The 26,561-nt window shown below is 48.1% G+C and overlaps 2 protein-coding genes and 1 non-coding gene across 3 annotated transcripts in view; 2 read left to right on the top strand and 1 right to left on the bottom strand.

Annotated features, from left to right (window-relative positions):
* Trim71 (tripartite motif containing 71) overlaps window positions 1-6,402 on the top strand; it is a 53,084-nt gene extending 46,682 nt beyond the window's left edge. The window contains exons 3-4 of the mRNA XM_036194231.1: window positions 2,190-2,324; window positions 3,591-6,402. Coding sequence (XP_036050124.1) covers window positions 2,190-2,324; window positions 3,591-5,042 — 1,587 coding nt within the window. The 3' untranslated portion in view covers window positions 5,043-6,402. The remainder of the gene's footprint in view (window positions 1-2,189; window positions 2,325-3,590) is intronic.
* Window positions 410-516, bottom strand: LOC118588184. Its single transcript, XR_004945573.1, has one exon. It is a non-coding gene; the product is annotated as a U6 spliceosomal RNA (small nuclear RNA).
* Window positions 6,403-24,672: 18,270 nt separating the features above from the next.
* Window positions 24,673-25,746, top strand: Ccr4 (C-C motif chemokine receptor 4). Its single transcript, XM_036192004.1, has one exon. The coding sequence runs from the start codon at window positions 24,673-24,675 to the stop codon at window positions 25,744-25,746; it is 1,074 nt and encodes a 357-aa protein (XP_036047897.1).
* Window positions 25,747-26,561: the final 815 nt, after the last annotated feature.

Below are 26,561 nucleotides of genomic sequence, written 5' to 3'. Positions count from 1 at the left end.
GTCAGAGAACAGAACAGCCACTAGATATAGAGGCTAGAAATGGTGGTACACATGCCTTTAATCCTAGCATTCCAGAGGCAGAGATCCACCTGGATTTCTGTGAGTTCAAGGCCACACTGGAAAAGCTAGCCGTGGTAACAAGAGCCTTTAATCCCAGGAAGCGATGGCAGGAAACAGAAAGGTATATAAGGCGTGAGGACCAGGAACTAGAGCTGGTTAAGCTTTTAGGCTTTTGAGCAGCACAGTTGAGCTGAGTGGCATCCGGTCTGAGGAAACAGGATCAGCTGAGGAATTGGTGAGGTGAGGAAGCTGTGGCTTGTTCTGCTTCTCTGATCTTTCAGCATTTACCCCAATAACTGGCCTCAGGCTTGATTTTATTTGTTTGTTTGTTTGTTTGTTTATGACAGTAAAAAATACGGAATGCTTCACGAATTTGCATGTCATTCTTGTACAGGGGCCATGCTAATCTTCTCTGTATCATTCCAATTTTAGTATATGTGCTGCCGAAGTGAGCACTTGATTTTATATTTTAATAAGACCATTTAAGAGTCATGCTACACAGGGCATTTTTATTTTTCTCTATATTTTCAGTTTGGCCAGTTGGTTTCCATATGTCCCAAACAAACTGAAAGACGCCACCAAAAATACAATGCCAAGTGCAAATCCCTCATCATCAGATGCCACGGTTTTCCGGGTTTTCTGAACCAAGGTTTGCATAGGCCTTTGTATCCTTGGGAGCCTCTGAAGACAGGATTCACAGAGAGGGCAACAAGAGGAACAAAAGATGTGGGCTAAACAGAAGATGGGTTAGAGCCAGGCCAGGGGTAGCATGTAGGAATCCCAGTCATACATGACGGAGTGTTTGTAAGAACGAGGCAGGCTGTATATTGTAGATGAAGCAGTGATCATGGGTAGGTCTGCAGCGACAGCAGATGAGTGGTTTCCATGGGGCTTGCCAGGGTGCTGCCTACCACATGCAGAGCTGTGTTTTAGAGGATGAGGATTCTAGATTGCAGTGACTGTTGAGCTGGGGGGCATAACATGTCACTAGTGGCAGTTTCTACTCTGGGGATCTTGCCACAATTGGTGACACAAAGTAAGAAGAAATGTGAGTTGGAGGCAGGTGAGGTGGCTCTATGGGAAAGGCTTTTTGCCAAGCCCAATGACTTGCGTTTCATCACTGGGACCCACAGTGGTGGAAAGAGAGGCTGACCTGGGCAAGTTGTCCTCAGACCTCCACATGGGCACCATGGTGCGTGCCTGTGCGTACACCACATCTCTACTAAGTAAATAGGTAAATCAGTGTCATTGCCAACGAAGAACGAGTTTCTGACATACCTCATTTATCAGCCGAGAGCTGAACCCTCAGAACCTCAGGACACCTGCCAGCTGCAGCACCTCCCATCTCTTACCCTGAGACCGCTCTGCCCAAGCAGGTATCCACCCATCAGTTAGGCTGTACACCTTATGCTTTCTGTACCCACCTGGTCGGATCATCTGCTCTAAAATGGGCTCGTCTGACAGGTCAAAACCCTGATTCAGTTTCTTACTTAGTGTCTCAATCCTTGTGGCTTTTTTGAGACACTTCATGTAATATTAATGAACACACCAGGCTTTCTGGATTAATTTTTTATGAACAATATGTCTGATTTAGCCAGCTGATATACTGGGGCTGGTCATGTAAGATGAAGGGCCCCTGACTGCAGGGTGTGATTGATGATTTTAGGTTAGGTCAGGTGATATTCCCAGAGTGCACATTGTGTTGGTTCCTGGTTAGGGGAGATACAAATGTGACAAAGAAGCCACTAACCTTCCCTTCCCCCTCTCTCCTCCCTCTCTCTCCTCTCTCTCCTCTCCTCTCCTCTTCTCTCTCTCTCTCTCTCTCTCTCTCTCTCTCTCTCTCTCTCTCACACACACACACACACACACACACACACACACACACACACACACACACACACACACACACAGAGGACCTCCCTGACCTGCAAGATTTCCTTCATGTTCAGGGAGGAAGTCTAAGAGATCTGAAGTCTGTAGCGAGCCCAGAGCTGCAGACTTTGTATCTGATGCTGTGGTTGCTCTGTCAGGTGCCAGCAACATCGTCCAAGCGTAAGCCCTGCGGGCTTCCGTCCCAGGTGAGAAGTGAGGTCCCTTCTAGCACCTAAAGGTTCTGTTTGCTTTTCCAGCTGAGCATCGAGCAGGCCCAGACTGTGGCAGAACAGGTGGAGGTGAAGGCGAAGGTGGTCCAGTCGGAGGTCAAGGCTGTGACAGCCCGCCATAAGAAAGCCCTGGAGGAGCGTGAATGTGAACTGTTGTGGAAGGTAATGTGGGGTGCATGTCTCCCCCAGCTAGCTCCCCCAGGCTGGCCAGCGCAGAACATTCGCCTCCTGCCTGGTAGGCAGGATGGGGCTAGGTTGTTGGTTGCTTACCCTGGAGAGGAGGCAGACAAGAAGAGGACAGTCAACTCTTCTTGTTAACAGGGGCAGGTAGGAAACAGACCTTTTTGGTGTCTATTAGACAATTTCTACTTGCTTGGAATCCCTGTTCTTTTTTTGTTTTTGTTTTTTCAAGACAGGGTTTCTCTGTGTAGTTTGGTGCTTATTCCTGGATCTCGCTCTTGTAGACCAGGCTGGCCTCGAACTCACAGACTCTGCCTCCCAAGTGCTAGGATTAAAGGTGTGTACCACCACTGTCCGGCAGAATCCCTGTTCTTAAATAAACTTGCTGTTTGATAAACACCTCCATCTCATCCATCTTTCATTTGCTTGTTTTTTCTTATTTTCATTTCATTTCTGTTGGTGCAATAAAATACCCTGACAGAAGAGTTTATTCTATGTTATATAGTCCGCTGTCGTGGGGAAGGAAAAGCAGCATGACTTGAAGCAACTAGTCACATGACACTGACATTGCAGAGCAGAGAGAGATGCATGTGTGTGGTAGTGCTCAGCTAGCTTTTAGGGTGGGTCGTCCTTCTCTATCCAATTCAGAAAGATCCCTCCCTGGAAAGCTAGGCTCCAGTGACCTAGGCAGTCCCATGGAGATGCTTCTCAAGTAATCCTAGTTTTATCAGATTGACAGTTAAGAGCAGTCCAGCCATGTGTGGTAGCACATGCCTTTCAGTACCTGCACTGGAAGAGCACAAAGCCATCGGATTTCTAGGAGTTCAAGCCCATGCTGGTTTACAGAGTTGAATCCACCACCACCAACTGCCAGGGAATGCAGCTCCTGGCCTCTGTGGGCACCTGCACTCACATGCACAGACACACATAATTAAAACGACAACATTTATTTACTTTTAAATCTAGACCTCATAAAAGTTGGCACTGGCCTTTCGTAGCTTTCAGCCCAGAGAGCACTGAAAAGTCTTGGTGGCGAGGCAAACCTGTGAATTGAGTTACTTCCGGTGGTGGGAGCAACTTGCTTAGAACTAGGGAACTGTTGAGAATTGCATGCTAGAGGAAATAGAAAGGAGGAAATAGTTGGGTTTGTCAGGTAAAATCTATTTCACGTCGTTTTTTAGCCTTTTGTGCTCCCACTCTGTCTGTGCTTGTTCTAAGTCGGTCCTGTTTCTTCTCACCCGTCTCTAGGTGGAGAAGATAAGGCAGGTGAAGGCTAAATCTCTGTACCTGCAGGTGGAGAAGCTTCGTCAAAACCTCAACAAGCTAGATAGCACCGTCAGTGCCGTCCAGCAGGTCCTGGAAGAGGGCCGGGCCCTGGACATCCTGCTGGCCCGAGACCGGATGCTGGCCCAAGTGCAAGAGCTCAAGGCCATCCGGAGCCTCCTGCAGCCGCAGGAAGATGACCGAGTTATGTTCACACCCCCTGACCAGGCCTTGTACCTGGCCCTCAAGTCTTTTGGCTTTGTCAGCAGTGGAGCGTTTGCCCCGCTCACAAAGGCCACAGGAGACGGCATTAAGCGAGCCCTTCAGGGCAAAGTCGCCTCCTTCACTGTGATGGGCTATGATCATGATGGCGAGCCTCGCCTCTCGGGAGGCGACCTGATGTCAGCTGTGGTCCTGGGCCCCGATGGCAACCTGTTTGGTGCAGAAGTGAGTGATCAGCAGAATGGGACTTATGTGGTGAGCTACCGGCCCCAGCTTGAGGGTGAGCACCTGGTGTCGGTGACACTGTGCAACCAGCATATCGAGAACAGCCCCTTCAAGGTAGTGGTCAAATCAGGCCGCAGCTATGTGGGCATCGGGCTCCCCGGGCTGAGCTTCGGCAGCGAGGGTGACAGTGAAGGCAAGCTGTGCCGGCCCTGGGGCGTGAGTGTGGATAAGGAGGGTTACATCATCGTGGCCGACCGCAGCAATAACCGCATCCAGGTGTTCAAGCCCTGCGGCTCCTTCCACCATAAATTTGGTACCCTAGGTTCCCGGCCTGGGCAGTTTGACCGACCAGCTGGGGTGGCCTGCGATGCTTCCCGCAGGATCGTAGTGGCCGACAAAGACAATCATCGCATTCAGATCTTCACCTTTGAGGGCCAGTTCCTCCTCAAGTTTGGTGAAAAGGGAACCAAGAACGGGCAGTTTAACTACCCTTGGGATGTAGCAGTGAATTCTGAGGGCAAGATCCTGGTTTCAGACACCCGAAACCACCGCATACAGCTGTTTGGGCCTGATGGGGTCTTCCTGAATAAGTATGGCTTCGAGGGGTCTCTCTGGAAGCACTTTGACTCTCCACGGGGTGTGGCTTTTAACCATGAGGGTCACCTGGTAGTCACCGATTTCAACAACCACCGGCTTCTGGTCATTCACCCTGATTGCCAATCAGCACGCTTCTTGGGCTCAGAGGGCAGCAACAATGGACAGTTTCTCAGACCACAGGGTGTAGCCGTGGACCAAGAAGGGCGAATCATTGTGGCCGATTCCAGAAATCACCGGGTGCAGATGTTTGAGGCCAACGGCAGCTTCCTGTGCAAGTTTGGTGCTCAAGGCAGTGGCTTTGGGCAGATGGACCGCCCCTCAGGTATTGCGGTCACCCCAGACGGATTGATCGTCGTGGTGGACTTTGGCAACAATCGAATCCTCATCTTCTAATCGAATCTTCTGGGTTTCTGTGTTTAGGGTGTGCATGTGTGCGTCTCTCGTTTTTTTTTGTTTTTGTTTTTTTAATTTCAAAGAAGAAATCATCTCAGGGATATTTCTTTTTCTTTTTCTCCCCTTTTTTATTTTTTAAAAGAGAACAAAAGTACAACATTGCATAATTCCTACCTCAGCTTTTTTTTTTTTCCCCCAGATGAATGTAATTCTCTTTGTGCAGGGATTGAGCCTGTGAAGTGATAATTTCTATCTACCTCAAGTCTTTCATACCTTCTCCAGCAGCCCTCTTTGCCCCTCCACGGAGCTCACATTCCCTTTTCTCTTGAGGGTATGGAATGCACAGGCCAGCGCTCCTGCAACCTCGAGGGCACCGGAAGCATATGGTGGGGTGCATTTTGTGGATTGAGCCAAGGAAACCCAAAAATAACTACTAAGTAAAAAAACGTATAAGATGTTGGAAAGATAGGATTTAAAATTCATACTTCTAGTGTATGTGTGTTCTTGAATACTGTGTGTGGGGTTAGGTTGTTTGGTTTGATCTTTTGGGGAAGATTTTCTTTTTCTTTTTTCAGTGCTGCAGCAGAGCTTTCCTCTGTTCTTGGGTTACCTCAGAGTCTAACATCTTCATCCTAGGAGGGCTGTGGCTTGCTAGCCAAGAAAGCAGACCATTCATATTTTAGGTGTCTGGTCTTTGTTTCTGCTTAGGAAGGGTGTGTGTGTGTGTGTGTGTGTGTGTGTGTGTGTGTGTGTGTGTGTGTGTGTGTGTGTGTGTGTTTCAAAGCCATCTTCGCCTGGGGGAAAAGCTGGACTTGACACATGGCATCCCAGGGAACCTTTTCCCAGTTTGCTCTCTAAGAAATAGATTTAGCTCAGGACTCTCGGTTGAAAGTGTTCTCAAGTTAAGTTTCCGTGTTTTGTTGTTTATAAAGACTTAGATATAAGCAAATAAGTTAACCTTGTTCTCAGAGGGGCTTTTCAGATGTGGGCCGGGGTGCCACAGAAGAGGGGGGTGTTGGAGAAGTGAGGCACCCCACATCAGGGATTGTCAGAAGGTGGAATCCCGTCCCAAGAGTGAACGTCTACAAGAGTGTATAGTAGGCAAAGGGATAAACTTTTATTTGAAAAAGCACAATTTTTTTCCTGCTTTGGAAGTTCAGGGACTATAGAAGAATGTTTGAATGACAGGTAGGAGTACCCCATCCCCACCCCCTTGGCTCAGGTCTCTTTCTCAGGATCCTACCTGAGTGGAGTTAGACCTCAAGGTTAACTGAACCCCACTCCCTCCCCCAAAGGCCTTTGAATGTAAAGCATTTGTAGACCAAATCCCCCCTGACCCGAAGTGCAGGACACAATATATATCCTTTTTTAAACCTGTACCAAAGAATAGGATCGTGGGGGTATGTGGCTCCCATGCCACTAAAGGACTGATTTGTGGTAAACTACACATTGGGTCGTCATCTGTCTGAGGATGGGGACCCATCAAGCTCTGTACTCCTCACTACTGAAATCAGGTTGGATTTGAAAGGGACTCTCGCATCGCTGACTGAGGACGGGAAGCTTCCACCTGAACAGACCAAAAGATCAGTTTCTGTCCAGAATGGATTTGGTTTTCAAAGAGAAAGTTAATAAATGGAGCAATTTACCCTCTGTCATCCCAAGAAGAAGGTGGTGATGGAAAGCCTGTGATGGGTCAGTCACATTGCTTTGGGACATTTCACTTACCAGGGTGAACTCTGGTGTTCATCCACAGGACTTTAATTTCAGGATTTCTGAGTGACCCAGATGGGGAAGCAGGTACACAATCAAGGTACCCAGAAGGTAGCTTCTAGCTGCCAAGGCCTCCTTTCCAGGTTGGGGGGGGGGGCGTTGTAGAAGGACCACTGTGAAGGTACAAGCTCCTTTTTTGAAGTTTAATAGTGGCTCCTCCCCCAGTTCATATTCCTTAGCCTTTATTATGCCCTCTAAGTGTTAAACTGACTTTTATAGGACAGAGTAACTGGGAGGCAGGTCCCCCCTCCAGCAAATTGCCCTTAAACACTCAACACAACTGGCTTTGCATCCTTAACGATGATTCTAATTCTCAGAAACCTGATTTTAATTGTGGCCAGGGAAAAGCTATTTTAGTCCCCCCTCCCCATTCCCTCTTCACAGCTTACCTATGACAAGAATATTGGCTATTCAGTGGGAAATTGTTCTGGTGAATTACAACAGGTAAAAATACTTGATATTTTACTTAGGATTTGATCACTCAGCCCAGGTTTCTACCTCATGGCTGAAATGGTCAGGTCTTAAAGAGTAAGTTAAGTGGATAGGCCAGGGAAGGCTTAGAGCAAAGTGTCCTTAGAGGTATGTGGTGGCCCTTTACCTTTCTGTATCCAGAATTGGTTTATGGCTGGCTTCTAAGGAACGCATGTGGTCACACTTGGAGAACTTTTGTTTTTAAAACAAGTGGCCATTTGCGGCCACCTGAGATTGCTCCTGGCCTGTGGGGGAATCAGTGCTAAGCACTTTGGAAAGTGTGATAATGTGGACTGTTCCATATCATGATACAAGCCATGTCTGGTGCACCCTAGTGTGAGGTTGCCATATGCACACCTGCTGCCCAATCCCAGGTGATGCATGGGAACGGCAGGAAAGAGACCAGGTCCCGAGTGCTGTGAAAGGAAACCTGGTTCCCAGTGAGAGACAGGCAGGCAGTGCAGGTACACACATGTAGATCTGCCCTGGTCAGGTGGCCGGAGCTGGAGGGCGTGGGCATCAGTAAATCCCTATTGGAAGTGAATATATCTAAGCTTGAATATTGAATACCTGGTTGCCACCTGCCTAACATTCCAAAAGTATAACCTGAAAGTAATCACTAATCTCTGAATTTGTTCTGCAGCTTCCATGTCCGCCTCCACACCTGTGCTCTGCTGTGGCTGGCAGGTGACTCCTAAGTTGGCTTGGAGCCTAGTTGTCTTGTCTGGGCTGTTCCCCAAGTGCACTAAATTCCTCAATCAATACCCTGTTTAAGTCTAACTTATCTGGGGAAACACACAAGGGTACCCTAAACAGAACTGGACTTGGTGTTGGGCCAAAGAAGTTGCCAAGATGAAGGCATTTTGAGGTGGATGGCTCAGTCTGTTTCACTGAATCACTGTAGTTAAGCCAAAGCTTAGTTATTTGAGTTGGAAAGTCTTTCAGGCTCGAAGCAGCACAATACTGTTGGTGTGTTGTCTTCTGGGTTTGTAAGACTCTAGAGTTGCTGTGTTCTGGTAGGTAGTAAAAGGTATGCCAAAGTTTTTAAGCTTGCTTTTCCTGTTGTTTAAGAAATATGTACACACACACACACACACACACACATACACATACTGGTGCCAAATGTATTTGTTTGGAGTATCTCTCTCCTACTGAGGATCTGATGGTCTGGGGCTGTAACGAAGGTGACATTGTCACCTGTGCACATTAGGTAAGGTTGGGGCCTCCTGACACTCAAGGGCTTTCTCTGTCTTTGTGTGGACCAAGGTCACAGGACACAGCACCTCTCGCCACACTGGTTGGTTTATTAGATTTTCTACCTCACTTTTGGCAAAGTCCTCTACCTCATGTTGGCACCTGATGGGTCTCAAAGGGATAGTATTAATCAATCCTGCGGAGATGGACAGGCGTGGGAGGCTGCTTTGAAGACATTTTTTGGCCTTGAACAAGAGATGGTCGGTCGGTCGGTCAGTGTGGTCCTTCATCCATGTAGTTCTCAATCAATCTTGCTTCCCCCTGCCTGCCACAAACCCAGTTCTGCATACAGTATTGGGAACTGCATCGGACCTAATGGAGAACTTGACTAGAAAAAGGCCTTTTAGGTCTCTCTTCTCTTCAAGAGAAAGCTGTTTTATCTGGTAGGAGTGTCTGAACACATGCCCTTTTAGTGGGAACCCTGAAGGTCTAGTGGGGAGCATCAGATATTTGAAGGCATTGGGAATCTTTGACGTCATGATTGTATTTGCAGCTGTCTGTGCCCAGCAGGATGTCTGTTGCCATGGTGCAGCCCTCTCTACAGTGACTGGTGACGTGTACACTGCTCTTTGTTTTGATTTGTTCTTCCTACCAAAGGCAACACTTGGACGTTGGTTGTGCGCCCCCCCTCCCCTTTTTCTTGTTTGTTAAATACTTGATAAATTTGAGAAGCACATTATCAGGAAATGCTGTACTGTTAACCTACCTCTGTGCATCCCGGTAACCTTCTGGTCTACCTGGGTGAGAGCATCCTGAAGGCCACCAGAGTAACTGGGTTTTGGGTTTATGAATAAGTGTCACCGTGAAGAAATACCTCAATAATGTCTAATTTTAGAACTGGTCTTACGGGTTAACAGATCCAGCCTGGTGGGCTGTTTTCATCGTCATCCAACCAGCAATGGTTCTAAATGTTTTGTGTATCCGCATGGTCTTAGACCTCCTTTTAATGATTGTATTAACTTACGAGCTCAGGTCGTATCTTAAGGCTATCTCAGAGCACACTGGCTGAATGTTGGCGCCCGTGGCAGCAACGCGTTTACTTCTTTGTAACCAGCTTTGCGATGGTTCGTCGTGTGTCTGTAGTCTGTAGTTGGCCTCCTTTAGAGGGAGACTGTTCATATGTATGGGGCTTTCTTGTTTTTAGGGTGGTAAAATGTCTTTCCCCTTAATGTTGATGCTGGTGAGGGTGGGTGGTTTAGCGATGTTTAACTAGCATGTTACAAGTAGTTGTGGGTGGGAGGGTTGTTTGGTTATTGTTTTAATGGATCTTGTTTTAATACTATCCGTTAGCTCTCATGCCTGGTCAGCCAAAAAAGAAAAGAAAAACTTTAATTTTTAAGTAACTATAGACTACATAACTCATTTGGGTCTCTCTTTTTTCTTTTGTTTGCTTTTTTAAGAAGTGAATACAGATCTGGGTGGAATTCACAGAGGCACGTTGCCTAATGTTAGAGTGACTTAAGTCAAGTCTCTATGATTGTCACACCCGCTGATTGCAGGAACACACTGCCTGCATGCCTCCCCTGGCAGCAGAGCCCTCACTGCCAGCCCTCCTGGGATTCCAGCTGCCCCTGCCACTTCTGGAATAGCTGTGGTGTTTCAGAGCTCGTCAAGGCAGTGAGTGGTTAGGAGAATTTCCCCCAAACCTCAAAGCAAAAGACCTTTTTCTTTTTTTTCTTTTCTTTTTTTTTTTTTGGGGCAAGTCCCTTTTCCCAATTTTGGACTTTACCTTTAAAACCTTAAATGTTGTTATTGCCAGCCGCAGGCATGATGGGCAATGAGCAGGTGAAGAGCCAGTGGAGAAGCGTTCCAAACCTCCTGTGAGCTAACAGGCTTCTGAATGTATCTCTGTGCTCCACAGAGAAGGCTGGAGAAGTAGCAAAGGCAGTATCAGCTACTGCAGCCTTAAAACAAAGCCGGTGTCTCTTTGGACTTTAAAATTGTTCCTATGCAGTTTATTTTATTTTTGTTTAATCAAATAAACAGAGGGTCTTACTGTGAAAACTGTGTCTGTGTGATCTTTCCATCTGGATGAGGAATGGGTGTGTGTGTTTGGGGTCATACATGACCTCCTAGTGTGACTACCTCAGGACTGTGCGTGGGCATATATGCTAAACTGGGTGTTGGGAGGTTGGTTTGTTTGTTTTTAAAAGAAAACAAAACAGGGCTGGAGAGATGGCTCAGGTTAAGAGCACTGGCTGATCTTCCAGAGGTCCTGAGTTCAATTCCCAGCACCCACGTAGCCGCTCACAACTGTGTGATTTCTGCTCCAGGAGATCTGGCACCCCCACACAGACATATATGTACATAAAATACAAATAAATAAACCAGGCTAGGCACAGACAGCTTCCCTGGAAAGGCACTTGTTACCAAGCCCAGAACTCAGTGATAGAACCAGAGGGCCAACTCCCACAATTTGTCCCCTGACCTCCACATTCACACCGTGACACGTGCCCCACCCCCACCCCGGCTGTGTGTTCCTATTTAAACTTAAACTAAAAGCAGGCTTTATATCTCTGTCCTTCCTTCTCCCAAAGGAGAAGAGTAACAGATGTTTCTCCAGAGGGGTGAGTGCCACGTGTGACTCACCAGCTGCCACTGCCTTTTTTTCTTTTTTTTTTCCTGGTGGATACTGGCCTTTTATCCTCAACTTGGGATGATGGGGAAGGATCCACAGCTGAGCTGTGGCCCAAGGAGAGTGAGCGACTCACCCTCCTGGCTGCCCTGGCTTGTGGGGGCAGGGGAACAGGTCCTAGCAGACCTTTGAGTTCTACATGGTGGACACATGCCAGTAATCCCAGGAGGACCATGAGATTGAGGCCAGCATGTGCTATGTAGTGTGAGGCTCTGGTTTGAAAACCCAAAAAAACTGGGCAAAGGGTTAGGGCTGGAAGATGGCTCAGCAGTTAGGAGGATGTCTTGCAGAGGACCTAGGTGGAGTTCTCAAGTCCAGCTCCAGAGGATTCAGTGCCCTTTGCTGGCTTCTGGGCCCCTGGCACATCATGATGAACAGACGTAGGTGGAGGTAAAACACCCACAAACAAAATAATTTTTAAAGATTGAAGGCAAGCCCTGCCCGTTTTCAACTTCCTTTGGACTTTAAATAGAGCTAAATCTTAACCTGATTGTTTCTCAAAGCAGGTAGCCTTGGGTTTGAGTGGAGGTTCTTGGAGGTCAGCCACTTGACTGAATTCTGCGTTTTCCCTAAAACTGATGTTGTAATTTGTGGCTGGAGAGTTTCTCTCCAGCTCCCGCCAAGCCCCGGTGGTCTAGCAGCCCACTTATAAAATAAACACACAGATGCTTCTTTTATTTAAACTGTTTGGCCTAATGGCTCAGGCTTTTTTTGTTTGTTTGTTTTTGTTTTTCGAGACAGGATTTCTCTTGCTTTGGGGGCTGTCCTGGAACTCGCTTTGTAGACCAGGCTGGCCTCGAACTCACAGAGATCCACCTGCCTCTGCCTCCCAAGTGCTGGGATTACAGGCATGTGCCGCCACCACCACCACCCTGGCATGGCTCAGACTTCTTGCTGTCTAGTTCCTATATCTCAAATTAATCCATATCTATTAGTCTATGTAATTTGCCATGTGGCTCATGGGTTACCAGTACCTTACATCTCCCTTGTCATGGTGGCGGCTGGTAGCGTCTCTCTGCCTTCCACCTCCCAGAATTATTCTCCGTGTCCTGCCTACCCTATCCTTTCTGCCTGTATACTGGCCAATCAGCGTTTCATTTACTAATCAATCATAGCAACAGTAATTTGTCACTTTCCTAATGTGGCCAGAATGTAGAACACCTGCTAAGAGAGTGGGCCTAAACTTTAGGACTAAGTTCACTGGTGTTAGCCTGCAGATTGTAGTTTTGTATTAGAAGACCCTTCTGCATAAAGCAAGATGAATAGAAGAGTCATTGGCTCTGCACCCATAGGTGATAGAAGTGAGCGTGGTAAGAACTGGGTGGGCTTTGTAGGGGCTGGACTGGAATATTCCTCTTCATGTTTGATTTGGGTTCAGTTTGTGCCCACAGCCTATAAGAACCAACGGGAGGTTGGGGATTTAGCTCAGTGGTAGAGCACTTGCCTAGCAAGTGCAAGGCCCTGGGTTCAGTCCCCAGCTCCGGAAGAAAAAAAAAAAAGAATGATTTAGCTGGGCGGTAATCCCAAGACTCGGGAGGCAGAGCCAGGAGGATCTCTGTGAGTTCGAGGCCAGCCTGGGATACCAAGTGAGTTCCGGGAAAGGCCCAAAGCTACACAGAGAAACCCTGTCTTGAAAAACCAAAAAAGAAAAAGAACCAACGGGAAAGAGATGAGAAAGAGATCATCCCCCAGACATGAGTGTTCACTCTTTATGCAATTGTAGGGCAGGTCAAGGTATGTTGAGGTTCCGGTTGCTTCCTCTTACGTGACAAAACTTTCCAGATAGGGAACCCACTACAGACCTTACAGTACTTACAGGAACAGAAATGACTGACAGCTGCATCCCACGAGGGCCCATGGGTGACAGCCCACAAAACCCACAAAACGGAGAAAGCTGATGCACCCTGAGCTGCCCGCGGGCAGCTCAGCAGGTTGGAGAGGGTCCTTTCCCGGTGCCGTGCTGTTGATTCGCTTCCAGACGGCCTGGCTGGTGTCTTCAGGCTGCTGCTGCTTTCCACTGTCACGGTTTGCCTGGTGCTTTTTTCTTGTGGCCCCTCAGCTCTCTGAACTGGGCTCTACTTACTCTGGCAGGGAGGGGCCTGGTGAATCTGGTCAGTTTTAGGGGAGTTCCTGAAGCTACTTTGGTGTTTACCTTCCTGCTTTAGGAACTCTGCTGCAGGGTGGAGGGTTTTGATTTGGAGACTGCAACACTTCGTAAGAATGCACAGCCACCAGGCCTCAGATGTGAGGCTGCAGACGAGAGATGTAATGCATGAAAATGTCAAATAAAACCCCTAAACAGCCGGACGGTGGTGGCGTACGCCTGTAATCCCAGCACTCAGGAGGCAGAGGCAGGCAGATCTTTGTGAATTCGAGGCCAGCCTGGGCTACAGAGTGAGTTCCAGGAAAAGCGCAAAGCTACACAGAAAAATCCTGTCTCAAGAAACCAACCAAAAACCTTAAACAAAAGAAGTCTCTGCATTTTGAAGGGAAAAAAAAATGGGGTCCAGGAGTGTTAGTGGTGCACCTTGAGTCCCAGCACTGGGAAGACAGGAAGCTTGGGCGACACAGTGAGGCCCTGACTCAAAACAAATGGATAAATCAGGTTTTTCTGCCCTTACCTTCCGAGTAGCAGATTAACCTGGGTCCTCCCTCACCCATGCTGGACAAGTGCTGTGCTAGTGTGTTAGCCCAGCCCTAGAGGTGAAGCAGAAGTGCCCAAGAGAAGACCACCTCTTTTTTTGTGCCTTGACGGGATTTCTCTGTGTAGCTTTGGTACCTGTCCTGGAACTCGCTCTGTGAACCAAACTGGCCTCAAACTCACAGAGATCTGCCTGCCTCAGCCTCCTGAATGCTGAATTAAAGGCATGTGCCACCACTGCCTGTCGAGAAACTACCTCTTGAGGTGTGCTATCCCATTACTTTCAAGAAAGGAGTCATATAATTATCTTTTCAGTGCAGCTTTTATTGTGTTTCCGTGTGTGTGTGTGTGTGTGTGTGTGTGTGTGTGTGTGTGTGTGCGCGTGTGCGCGCGCACCCATGCCACAGAGCCCATGTGGAGGGCAGAGAACAACTTAAATCTATATTCTTTCCCCCATGGGTTCTGTGGATCAAGCCCAGATCATCTGGCTTCACATGGCCAGCTCTTTTCCCTCAGTGGCCCACACTTCTGAGACTTAAACATGACTTTCCCCGCTTCCTTTTGTCTTCACATCAGTCCTCCAGGATAACTGTCAGGATCCAAGCCCAGGACTGATTCTAAAGCCTTTTGCTGAGGTTGTGCATTGAGAGAAGATTCTAGAGTGAATTGAATTCGTTATGTGGCAGTCGGGGAGGCTCTTCATTGGGCGCCAGTAGCCTGTAGGGTTCTGAATTGCAAGGCTTTTGGAGTTGAAACTTTGCTTAGCACGCTGGCTTTGAGGTATGGAATAATTACAGAGCAGGATGGTCTGTGTCAGATGGATGGGAAGACAGAGGGGAGACTGGACAGGTGCAGAGAGTTCTAGGAGAGGCATACTGAGACCAGATCTTTGGTAGGGACCAGGTGGAGCTGAAGGTCCAGTCGGAAGATTCTGGTAATTTGAAGGTCAGTACCTGACTTAGGTCAGACAAAGCCTGATCCCAGCTGTGTTCCTCACTTCTTGATCCAGTTCTGCAGAATCAGGGAGAGTGTTTCTCACCCCTAAGTGTGTCACTCACTCTGTGAGCTTGATGCAAAAACCCAGGTTTCAGGTCCTGGAGCCTTTCTCCTACTACATCTAAAATTTCTTACCTTCTAAGTAAACCACAAGACTTTGCCCAGGTCACTAAACCCTGCCCTGGCTTGCTGTGATAAGAGTTCATGCAATCCAATCTGCAACCTTCCCTAAAGATGGCCACTGGGGCAGGGCAGTGGTGGCAGATGCCTTTAAAGATTTATTATGTATACAATGTTCTGTCTGCATGTATGTCTGCAGGCCAGAAGAGGGCACCAGATCTCATTACAGAATTGCTGGGAATTGAACTCAGGACCTCTGGAAGAGCAAGCAGTGCTCTTAACCTCTGATCCATCTCTCCAACCCGGCGGCATATGCCTTTAATCCCAGCACTTGGGAGACAGAGCCAAGTGGATCTCTAAGTTTAAGGCCAGCTTGGTCTACAGAGCAAGTTCCAGTACAGGCTCCAAAGCTACACAGAGAAACACTGTCTGGGGTGGTGGTGGTGGTGGTGACCACTAGCAGCTCTTTTATTGCAAAATGGGGGATGATAGCCATAGTGACCATGTTGGGTGCCTGGCTAAGGAAAAGTGCTGGTCATGGACATCTCACCCGCAGCGGGCCAACCCACTTCACTTCCATAAGGCAGTCTTTTTACCTTGTGCAGCTCTGGCTAGAGTTCAACTCAGGACCCTTTCTGGAGAGCTGGGGTTACAGAGGTACCCCTCCCTATCAGGATCCTTTCTGGAGAGCTGGGGTTACAGAGGTACCCTCCCTATCAGGACCCTTTCTGGGAGCTGGGGTTACAGAGGTACCCTCCCTATCAGGACCCTTTCTGGAGAGCTGGGGTTACAGAGGTACCCTCCCTATCAGGACCCTTTCTGGAGAGCTGGGGTTACAGAGGTACCCCTCCCTATCAGGATCCTTTCTGGAGAGCTGGGGTTACAGAGGTACCTTCCCTATCAGGATCCTTTCTGGAGAGCTGGGGTTACAGAGGTACCTTCCCTATCAGGATCCTTTCTGGAGAGCTGGGGTTACAGAGGTACCTTCCCTATCAGGATCCTTTCTGGAGAGCTGGGGTTACAGAGGTACCTTCCCTATCAGGATCCTTTCTGGAGAGCTGGGGTTACAGAGGTACCCCTCCCTATCAGGAATCATCTTTGAAAAAGTCATCATAGTAAAAAAATACTTTTTAGGGGTGTGTGTGTGTGCGTGTGTGTGTGTGCACATTTATGTGGGTCCCATGGAGGCCAGAGGGAATTGGATCCCCCCACATCACCTCTTCCCGGAGCTGAAGTGAGCTCACCCACCTCAGGTCCTCTGGAAGAACAGCCAGTGCTCTTAACTGCTGCGTCATGGCTAAAGCCAGGAATCGATGGAGTCGAGATAAAGACAACAGAGGCAGGGGAGTAGGGGTCATAAGCAGGGACTGCTGTTTCTCTGGCAGCAGACTCCAGGGATTTGAGCTAGTACCGTGCTTTGCCACTCAGCTCTGCCCGAGCACCATTTCTGTGAAGAAAAGTAGAGAGTGCAGGCAAGAGGTGCTGCAGATAAGGTGCCTGCTGCCACGCCAGACAGCCTAAGTTTGATTTCCGGATCCACATGATGAGAGGAGAGAAGGAACTTACAGAAGTCATCTGACCTCTACACGTGTACCATGGTTAGCGCATGCTACCACACAGACATACACTCACTATGTATGTATGTATGTATGTATTTATGGTTTTTGAGACAGGGTTTCTCTGTAGCTTTGGAGCCTGTCCTGGACTAGCTCTGTAGACCAGGCTGGCCTTGAACTCACAGAGATCCACCTGCCTCTGCCTCCCAAGTGCTGGGATTACAGGCTTGCACCATCACCGCCCAGCCACACTCATTATTTTTAAAAAGTTTGTTCTTGAGATAGGGTTTTGCTAAGGTAGACCAGGCTGGATTTGAGTCTATAGAGACTTGCCTGCTTCTGCCTCACGAGTGCTGGAATTAAGTGCTACCACACGCAGCTCCATTTCCAGCTGTTTAATAATGAAACCCTCTTCCTAAATGATGGTCAATGTAAACTGGGAAGTGCTGCCATCTGCTGGCCAATGTAGTTTCTGTGTAACGGCCAGTTTTGTAGTCGGAGCCATGGAGAGCAAAGGCGTGTGCTGAGCGGAGTTGGGGGGGGGGGGGCGTGGGCTAGGCAGCTGAATGGAGATGGCTTTCCGAGTCCCCTTCTGTATCTCGGACAAACGAGCCTCAGGGACATTCGGTAATCGGCCCCAACTATCAAAAACTGGGGTTGGGGATTTAGCTCAGTGGTAGAGTGCTTGCCTAGCAAGCGCAAGGCCCTGGGTTTGATCCTCAGCTCAAAAACAAAAACAAACAAACAAACAAAAAATGGTCCAGGAGACTCAGGGGTGGGGTGGGGAGTGGGTAAGTGCTGAGTTCTAGGTGATGTGATCTAGAATGATGCCCAGATCGTCCCAAGCAGGAGTGTTCTCGGAGTTGAGACAGAAGCCCACGTGGTTAAATGATGCGCACGTCCCTGGAAGCACGCTGGAAATGAGGGTAGGGAAGGAGAAGCCATCTTTCCTGTGCTTCCCGGCAGCACTTGCGTCTACTGCTTCTTCCAGCAGCCACCTCGGTTCCGACTCCAGTCCTCGGGAGGCGGAGGTAGGTAGATATGTGAGTTCGAGGACAGCCACGGCTACACAGAGAAACCTCAAAAACAAACGAAAACCAACCAAACAAAAAAGATCTGTCACCCGGTCTCCGCATTCTTCAGCCAAAGATTATAACCGACCTGAGACGACACAGTGGTCCTCAGCCTTCGTTGCATCTCCAACAGGGCGAATGCAAACATTTGATTTGTGAGTGTGTGGACTTTCTCCTCGACGCTGCTAATCAGTGACTGTTTCACTGATAGAGCCCCGCCCCCATGCTGACCTACCTCCCAGACTGTAGCCTCACAGCTGATACCTGTTTTTCATCGAATTAATTCCCCCTCTGAAAGCCATGAGTGGTGGCACCTGCCTTTAATCTCAGCGCTTAGGTGGCAGAGGCAGGAGGATCTCTGATAGTTTGAGGCCAGTCTGATCTACGTATCAAGTTCCAGAACAGCTAGAGCTACATTGTGAGACCTGTTTAAAAAAATTAGATTTATTTTTTGCAGATACGTGTTGATCATGTATGTATGTTTATGTACCGTCTGCGTGGCTGGTGCTCTCAAAATAGGACACTGGATCCCCTGGAACTAGAGTTACAGAGGGTTGGCAGCCACCATGGGAGTGTTGAGAACTGAGCCTGGGTCCTTAAAGGGAATAAACGTTGCTAACATGTGGGCCATCTCTCCAGTCTCTCATTATATATATTTTGACTCATTAAGCTTTTCATTTACAACGTGTTTATTTTTGCTTGCTATTTTGTTTGTTCTTGAGACCGGACCTCACTAGCCTGGAATTTATGGCTGAGGATGACCTTGAACCCCTGATCCCTTTGCCTCTACTTCCTGAGTGTCAAATGATAGGCATGTGCCACCATGACCCAGTTTTGAGTCCCTGACTTGACCCAATCAGCTTGATCTTAGCAGCAAAATTCAGATTCCAAATCTGTTCCTTAGGCGGGTTCTCCTGGTCGGGAGCCACTGTGAATAGCCTCATTTCCGCTCCGAGCAGGTACTAGACAGCTGGGGTTAGCCCCTGTGCTCCAGTCCAAGTTACTCCAATCAGCGCATGAGCAGGCGCCTAACTAACCTCACCTGGAAGTCCTCCCTACACGCCTTTCTAGCTGTTTCTAGCTGCCTAGCCACTGGGCTAAGCCGCTGCGGCGGAACCCGGGGGTGGGGTGGGGTGGTCGTGAGGGGTGGGCTTCCTGTTTCAGAAAGGCTGCTCCCGTGGTAGCCTGAAGTGTTTTCAAGTCTTTGGTGTTGGAATCAGACTTGGTCCGCTAGGGGTCGCTGCAGCTCCATGTTGGACACCGGCCTGGTGTGGCGTGTCTGGGCAAGGCTTTCCACTGAATTCTGTTCTTTCCATCTGCTCCTTTCTCAGAAATCAAGCCTGCAGAGGCTATGAGATGTCAAGAGCACGACAGCAGGCCTAACTGTGTCCCTCTGGCTGGGGACCTACCGTCGTCCCTCCCTGGCTTCCTGTTTCTTCAGAAATGATCTGGTGGAAAAATTGACCCCTTTTTTTTTATACTTATTACTAAATTTTATTCTTTGGCAATTTCATACATGTACACAATGCATCCTAGTTACCTGCTCAATCCTGTCTCTGACTTTTAGTTTATTATTGCTGTGGTCTTTCTTTTTAGTCGGGTTTAGTGGCATATGCCTTTAATGCCAGCACTTGCTTCACCTCTGCCGAAAACAGCTCTCTATGAATTTCAGGGTAGCCAAGGCCACATAGTGAGACCTTGTCTCAAACTCCAGGACCCCTGCCCCTGAAAAAATATTTATTTATTTTCATTTTACATGTATGAGGGTTTTGCCAGCATGTATGTAAGTGTACCATATGTGTATGGTGGTCACAGGATCAAAAGAATGCCAGATCCCCTAGAACTTGCGGACTGAGAAGTGAGCCCAGGTCCTCTGGAAGAGCAGCCGGTGCTCTTAGTCAGGAAGCCATCTCTCCAGCCTGGTGTCTAGCTTGAAATCCCTCCTGAAGGGAAGCCTGACTAGTTCTTCAGATTGTGATGTTGCTTGCCATCCCGACAGCTGGTTACCTCTGGGGTAATAACTGTGCTATCTCGAAGGCTGAAAGCTGCCCTTGATCTCAAGACCAACTCACGGTTCACTGAAACAGTAGCTGGGATCCAGTAATGGCTAAGGGGGACATGGCAGGCTCAGCCATTTCCATTTCTATTTTTTTACATGGATGGATATTTTGCCTCCATGTACATGCTCATAGAGGCCAGGAGGGGGCGTCAGAGCCTCTGGAATTGGAGTTACCACTACACTTTGACCCCCTTATCCAGGACAGCCAGCCTCCTTATTGAATTAAAGAGGCCTACAAAGTCACCTTCGGGTCAGACAGACACTGTTAGACCAACTTTGTCCTGCTCTACATGCGGGTGCCTCTTTTCCTGAGTCTCTCCCCTCTTCTTGCTCTGGCCTTGGCAGATTTGGAAAGTATCTGGGAGTTGAAGCCAAGTCATTTGGAGAGCCTCACACAGTTGAGTGCCTGTCTAGCATTAAAAAAGATATATTTACAATTTTTTGAAACATCATCTCTCTATGTAGCCCTAGCAGTCCTGGATTGTGTTGATATATTGTGTATATATATGTAATAAACTTGTCTGAGGATCAGAGGACAGAGCCAGCCTCTAGATTAGACACAGAGCCAGGCAGTGGTGGCACACATCTTTAATCCCAGAATTTGAGATCTCATGCCTTTGTTTGGGAAGCACACGTGCCTTTAATCCCAGGAAGTAATAAGGCAGGGCAGAGAAAGGTGTGTAAGGCGTGAGGAAACAGGAACTCTCTTTAGGCTGAGGATTTCGTAAAGGTAAACACTAGTGGCTGAGCTGGGCAGTGGTGGTTCACGCTTTTAATCCCAGCACTCAGGAGGCAGAGGCAGGCGGATCTCTGTGAGTTTGAGGCCAGCTTGGGCTACAGAGTGAGTTCCAGGAAAGGTGCCAAAGCTACACAGAGAAACCCTGTCTCGAAAATAACCCCCTCCCACCCCCCAAAAAACAACAACAACTAGTGGCCGCTGCTCTGCTTCTCTGATCTTTCAGCTTCCACCCTGATATCTGGCTCTGGGTTTTTTTTTTTTATTATATTAAAGACCATCTTTAAAAAAAAAAAAAAAAAGACCATCTAAGATTCAAACAACACTGGAACTTGCTATGTAGATGGAGACTGGTGTTGAATTCACGGAGATCCACCTGTCTCTGCTTTCTAAGTGCAACCTGCCTGCCTTGCGTGTTTGCAAGAGGCGAAAAGCCAACAGGCCACTTACCAAAAATGTAAGGAACACTGGGCGGTGGTGGTGCATGCTTTTAATCCCAGCACTCAGGAGGCAGAGGCAGGAGGATCTCCATGAGTTCAAAGCCAGTCTGGTTTACAGAGTGAGCGAGTTCTAGGACAGCCAGGATTACTCCTGTCTGGAAAAAAAAAAAAAAAGAACCTTTCTACTATGTGTTCAGTTAAGAGGAAATTGACTGAGGACTGAATCCGGGGCCTTGCGTTTGTTAGGCCAATGCTGAATCTCCAACCCCCAAAATGTTTGTTTTGTTTTGTTTTTTTGTTTTTCGAGACAGGGTTTCTCTGTAGCTTTGGAGCCTGTCCTGGACTAGCTCTGTAGACCAGGCTGGCCTCGAACTCACAGAGATCCGCCTGCCTCTGCCTCCCGAGTGCTGGGATTACAGGCATGCGCCACCTCCGCCCGGCATGTTTTTTTTTTTAATATATATATTTTTAAACAGCTGACTCTTTGTGGTACTGGGGATTGAACCCAGGGCCGTGATCACATCATGCCAATTCTCTACCCCCCTAACCCAACACAAATACATTTTTACAAATTAAAAAGCTTTAAAAGTTTTCCTTTTTATCGTCTGCCCTCTTTCCCTCCCTCCCTCTCTCCCTCTCTCCTTTCCCTTCTTTGTTGAGACATGGATCACATGTAGCTCAGGTTAGCCTTAAATGTGCTATATAACCAAGGCTAACCTCCGGCTCCTCACCTTCCTGCCTCCACCTCCAGAGAGCTGGATTACAGGCATGCACCATGGCCCCCAGCTCTTAATTTTTCTTCCTTCCCACAGAAGAAACCATGCCACGCTATCTTTTAGTTTGGGGAAATGAGTCACTCAGGGCTTTTTTTTTTTTTTTTTTTTTCTTTCTTCTTCTTCCTTTTGTCAAGAAGCCTCATCTGGGTAAGGGAAGAGCCGGTATGTCACAGGAAGTCATACCCTTCAAAGCACCGGGCTCCTTCAGGGATCCTGGCACTGCCTCGCAGCCTGTCCTCAGGACCACTTTCAAAAGGGCCAGGTAAGTGGAGACGGGGCACCTGTGGAACCTGTGGCTACGTTATTCCAGTATCTGAGCAGCACAGACAGGTAGCTGGCCACCTGCCCCAGCCCAGCACTCAGAGGCTTTTTTGTCTTTTTTTAGATTTCTTTCATGGGTAGGAGTGTTTTGCCTGCATGTGTGTAAGTGCCCCATGAGTGTGCCTGGTGCCTGAGGAAGTCATAAGATGAGGGCCTTGGATCTCCTGGATTTGGAGTTACTGTGAGGCACCATACGGATGCTAGAAATTGAACCCAGGTCCTCTGCAAGAGCGGTCAGTGATCTTAGTCACTGAGCCATCTCTCCAGCCCCACACTCAGGCTTCTCCGCCTTGCTGCTGCTCCCTGGCCTATTTGGAGTGTACACACTTTTTACCTGCTTTCATGGCTTCTTCGGCCAGGCATCCATGCAGACTCAGCTCTGCCCCAAACCTTCAACTCCACCAGGATTGCTAACTTTTCTGCTTCTTCTAACAAGTTTTTCAAGCCAAGGAATTCTACATATGTAGGAATTACAGAATTGTAAGCAGTTTATTTACCTATTTATTAATTTTCTTTCAAGATGTATTTCTTTACATTTCCTTATGTATTGTGTGTATATGTATATATGTGTGTACATGCATGCCAGGGTGCTTATGTGGGGGTCAGGGGATGACCTTCAAAGGTCTGTTTTCTTTTACCTTGTGGAACCAGGGGATTAAACTCAGGCCCGATGGCAAATGCCTACATTTGCTGAGCCGTTGGTTCTGCCCCCTTGTTTCTGAGAGTATGACATAGTGCAGGCTGGCCTCAAACTCACCGTGTCTCTGAGGCTGGCCCTGAACTCCTGTTCTTCCTGCCTTTACCTCTCAAGAGCTGGCGTATAGGCATGAGCCACTGTGCTGGGCTAACCTGTTTGCTCTTTGGAGACAGTCTTCACTCCTCTGTCTGGTTTTCCTTTAGTTCTCACTAGTGAAATGATAGTGATACAATATAGTTGTTAGTCATTGACAAACTTCTTAGGAGACTCTGCCGTGCACCAAGTCATCAGTATATACCTTTCCAAGAAAAACCAATGAACAAAATCCCTTTTGAGAAACACCAGGGCAGGGGCTGGGGAGATGGCTCCGTGGGCAAAGTGCTTTGCGGCTTATGCACAAGGCCCTGAGTTCAGATCTCCAGCAGGCAAGGCAAAGCCAGGTGTGGGGGCACATGCCTTTAGCCCAAGCCTTGAGGGTGGAGATGGGCACATCCTGGGGGGGCGTTCCTTGGCCAGCCTGTTTACCCAAAACAGAGTTTGGGGTTCAGAGATGAGACTGTGTCTCAGAACGCAAGGTGGAAGGTGACAGAGAAAAACACCTGTGGCCCCATAAGTGCAGGTAGAGATGACCGCACATGCTCACGGGTATGGACGCATATGTTTACCCCGTCACACATACATGTAGGAACACTGGAGTGTTCAGGCATGTAGTAGATGTGAATTACTGAACAAAACAAGAAGATTTAATAGGGACTGCCAGGGTGCCACCGAGTCACAGATCAGGAAGCATGGGGGTGGTCCAGAAAGCTACTCAGTCCTGCCTTGCTCAGGTGAGTATTTTGTGTGAATGTGTGAATAACTGTAAAAAATGTTTTATCCTCTGTATCCACCAATTCATTTAGTCACTTTAAGCTTTATTTATTTATTTGAAAAGGTTTCTCTACGTAGCCCTGGCTGTCCTGGGACTAGCTCTGTAGACCAGGCTGGCCTCAAACTCATGCCTGCCTCTGCCTCCACAGTGCTGGGATTAAAGGTGTGTGGCATGATTCCTAGCTATTTTTTTTTTAACTTACAAAAATGGTATTTTGTGTGTGTGCGTGTGTGTGTGTGTGTGTGTGTGTGTGTGTGTGTGTGTATGCGTATGCGAGTGTGCACGCTACATTACCAGTGTGGCAGTCAGGTGACAGCTGTGGACATTGGTGCCTGCCTTCTATCCCATGGCTCCAAGGGATTGAACCAGGCTGACAGGGGATAGTAACAAGTACCCTAACCTGATGAAATTTTTCATCTGCCCTGGGTTTTTTGTTTGTTTTAATTTAATTTTACATCTGGGTACCATATTTGTGCCTGGTGCCCACAGAGGCCAGAAGAGGGCGTCAGATCCCCCGGTTATGAGCCTCCATGTAGGAGCTGGGAATCAAACTTAGGTCCTCTAGAAGAGCAACCAGAATTCTTAACCACTAACCCACCTCTCCAGCCTCTTGTTTATTTTTTGAGACAAGGTCTATCTATGGAGCCCTGGTTGGCCTGGAACTCTCGATGTAGACAAGACTGACCTTGAACTTACAGAGCTCTATCTCTGCCTCCTGAGTGCTGGAATTAAATGCAAGCGTCACCATGCTCAGCTTTTAAAAATTCTTTTACATTTACTTGTGCCATGAGACAGCTTTCTTGGGAGTCAGGACTCTCCTTCACCTATGTGGTTCTCAGAGTCAAACTTGGGTTGTGAGGCCCAGTGGCAAGGGCCTTTACCTGCTGGGACATCCCACTGGCCACAGAGGCCATTTTAAGCTGTACCGCCTTGAGGGAGGAGCACAATCCTCACCTCTCAGTGAGAGAAATGAGCTTCCCAGCAGAGAGGGAGAAGTCTGGGATGTGGACACATCTGTAGACTCCCAAGGCTGAGATGATTTTTCTGACCTGAAGTGCCTTCTGGACAGGGTACGTAACGATTTGGGGCAGCATCATGTCCAGCTAGCTATTCTTTGCATTTAGCAGTCTTTTAATTTATTTCATTCTTACAGGCATCTCATTTGTTCTTTCCATTGGCTTCTGCTTGTACCCAGAGCCTGTAGAATCGACAAGATGAACCCCACGGATGTAGCAGACACCACACAGGATGAAAACGCATACAATAACTACTACGCCTACGAAAGCATGCCCAAGCCATGCACCAAGGAAGGCATCAAGGCATTTGGGCAGCTCTTCCTGCCTCCTCTTTATTCCTTGGTCTTTCTGTTGGGTCTGTTTGGGAACTCTGTTGTGGTTCTGGTGCTGTTCAAATACAAGAGACTCAAGTCTATGACTGATGTGTACCTGCTGAACCTTGCCATCTCAGATCTGCTCTTTGTGCTTTCTCTCCCATTCTGGGCCTACTATGCCGCCAACCAGTGGGTTTTTGGACTAGGTCTGTGCAAGATTGTTTCATGGATGTACTTGGTAGGCTTTTACAGTGGCATCTTCTTCATTATGCTCATGAGCATAGATAGATACCTGGCCATCGTGCATGCAGTGTTTTCCTTGAAAGCGAGGACTCTGACCTATGGGGTCATAACCAGCTTGGTCACGTGGTCAGTGGCTGTGTTCGCCTCCCTTCCAGGCCTCTTGTTCAGCACTTGCTATACAGAGCACAACCACACATACTGCAAAACCAAGTACTCAGTCAACTCGACGACTTGGAAGGTCCTCAGCTCCCTGGAGATCAACGTCCTGGGGCTGGTCATCCCCCTGGGGATCATGCTGTTTTGTTATTCCATGATCATTAGGACCCTGCAGCATTGTAAGAATGAGAAGAAGAACAGGGCGGTTAGAATGATCTTCGCTGTGGTGGTCCTCTTCCTTGGCTTCTGGACGCCGTACAACGTGGTGCTTTTCCTGGAGACCCTGGTGGAGCTTGAAGTTCTTCAGGACTGCACCTTGGAGAGGTACCTAGACTATGCCATCCAGGCCACAGAAACCCTGGCCTTCACTCACTGCTGCCTCAACCCCGTCATTTACTTCTTTCTTGGGGAGAAATTCCGGAAGTACATCGCCCAACTCTTCAGAGCATGCTGGGGTCCTCTTGTACACTGTGATTTCCTTCAGGTCTACTTGGCTGACACCCCCAGCTCCTCTTACACGCAGTCCACTGTAGATCATGACCTCCGTGATGCTTTGTAACACGTGACCAGGGCTAACATGGTGTTAACAAGCTCCCCACAGCCAGCACTTGCCCACCTTGTTTTCATTAAGGGTGAAAACAATCAAAAATTACGGAAAGATGGCTTCTCACCCTGCAGCCGGCTCTTCCTCTTTCCGTAGAGAGGTGCAGCCCAAAATGTGTTTAGCTGGACTGAGTTCATTCACACACCAGGTCTGTCTACTGGGAGAGAGGAACCTGGGGAGCCTATGACTCCCCAGGTCTAACAGACTCTCAGTGGGTGTCTAGATTGCACTGAAGACACCTCCCCTCTTCCCAGCCTCCCCAGGGACTCTCCAGAGAGTTTCAGAGCCCTGATGGGTGGAGGAAATCACTCCTTCACCATGGAATGAGTCTCTGGTCTTTGTGGAACTATCTAGAAGACTTTGGCATGCTCTTGTCCTAGTATTTTCCAGTGGTATTCCATGAAGCCAGATGTTGAGAGAACTGAGGATCTTAAGTCTTGATTCTTTTATTATAGAGGGCTGTTCATTGAAATCTGGCTACAGTGTAGATGATGAGGCATTTGGACAAGCCTGTCTCCACATGAAACAGGCATTCAGAACATGCCTGTTGAAATCCACTTGCAGCTTGGCTTGCTAACAGGTGGTTATTCAAATTGTAGAAGAAATGAATCAGGGCAGAGAAGGGTGAAACATCCTTGTAATCCTAGCTACTCCAGGGCTGAGACCAAGGGATCTTAGATTCAAGGGTTACCTGAATAATACCAAAACCAACACCAAGCAAAACCCCAAAGTTTAGCTCTGAAAGGCTCTTGTGAGTACCCTAAGTTCAT

Source organism: Onychomys torridus, chromosome 7 (assembly GCF_903995425.1).
Source record: "Onychomys torridus chromosome 7, mOncTor1.1, whole genome shotgun sequence".
Taxonomy (NCBI): Eukaryota; Metazoa; Chordata; class Mammalia; order Rodentia; family Cricetidae; genus Onychomys; species Onychomys torridus.
Note: the sequence above shows the minus strand (reverse complement) of the source record. Positions and strands in the feature narration are given on the sequence as shown.

Bases quoted from the DNA above. Each gene is read 5' to 3' on its own strand.
- Ccr4 (XM_036192004.1), top strand. From the start codon at position 24,673: ATGAACCCCACGGATGTAGCAGACACCACACAGGATGAAAACGCATAC.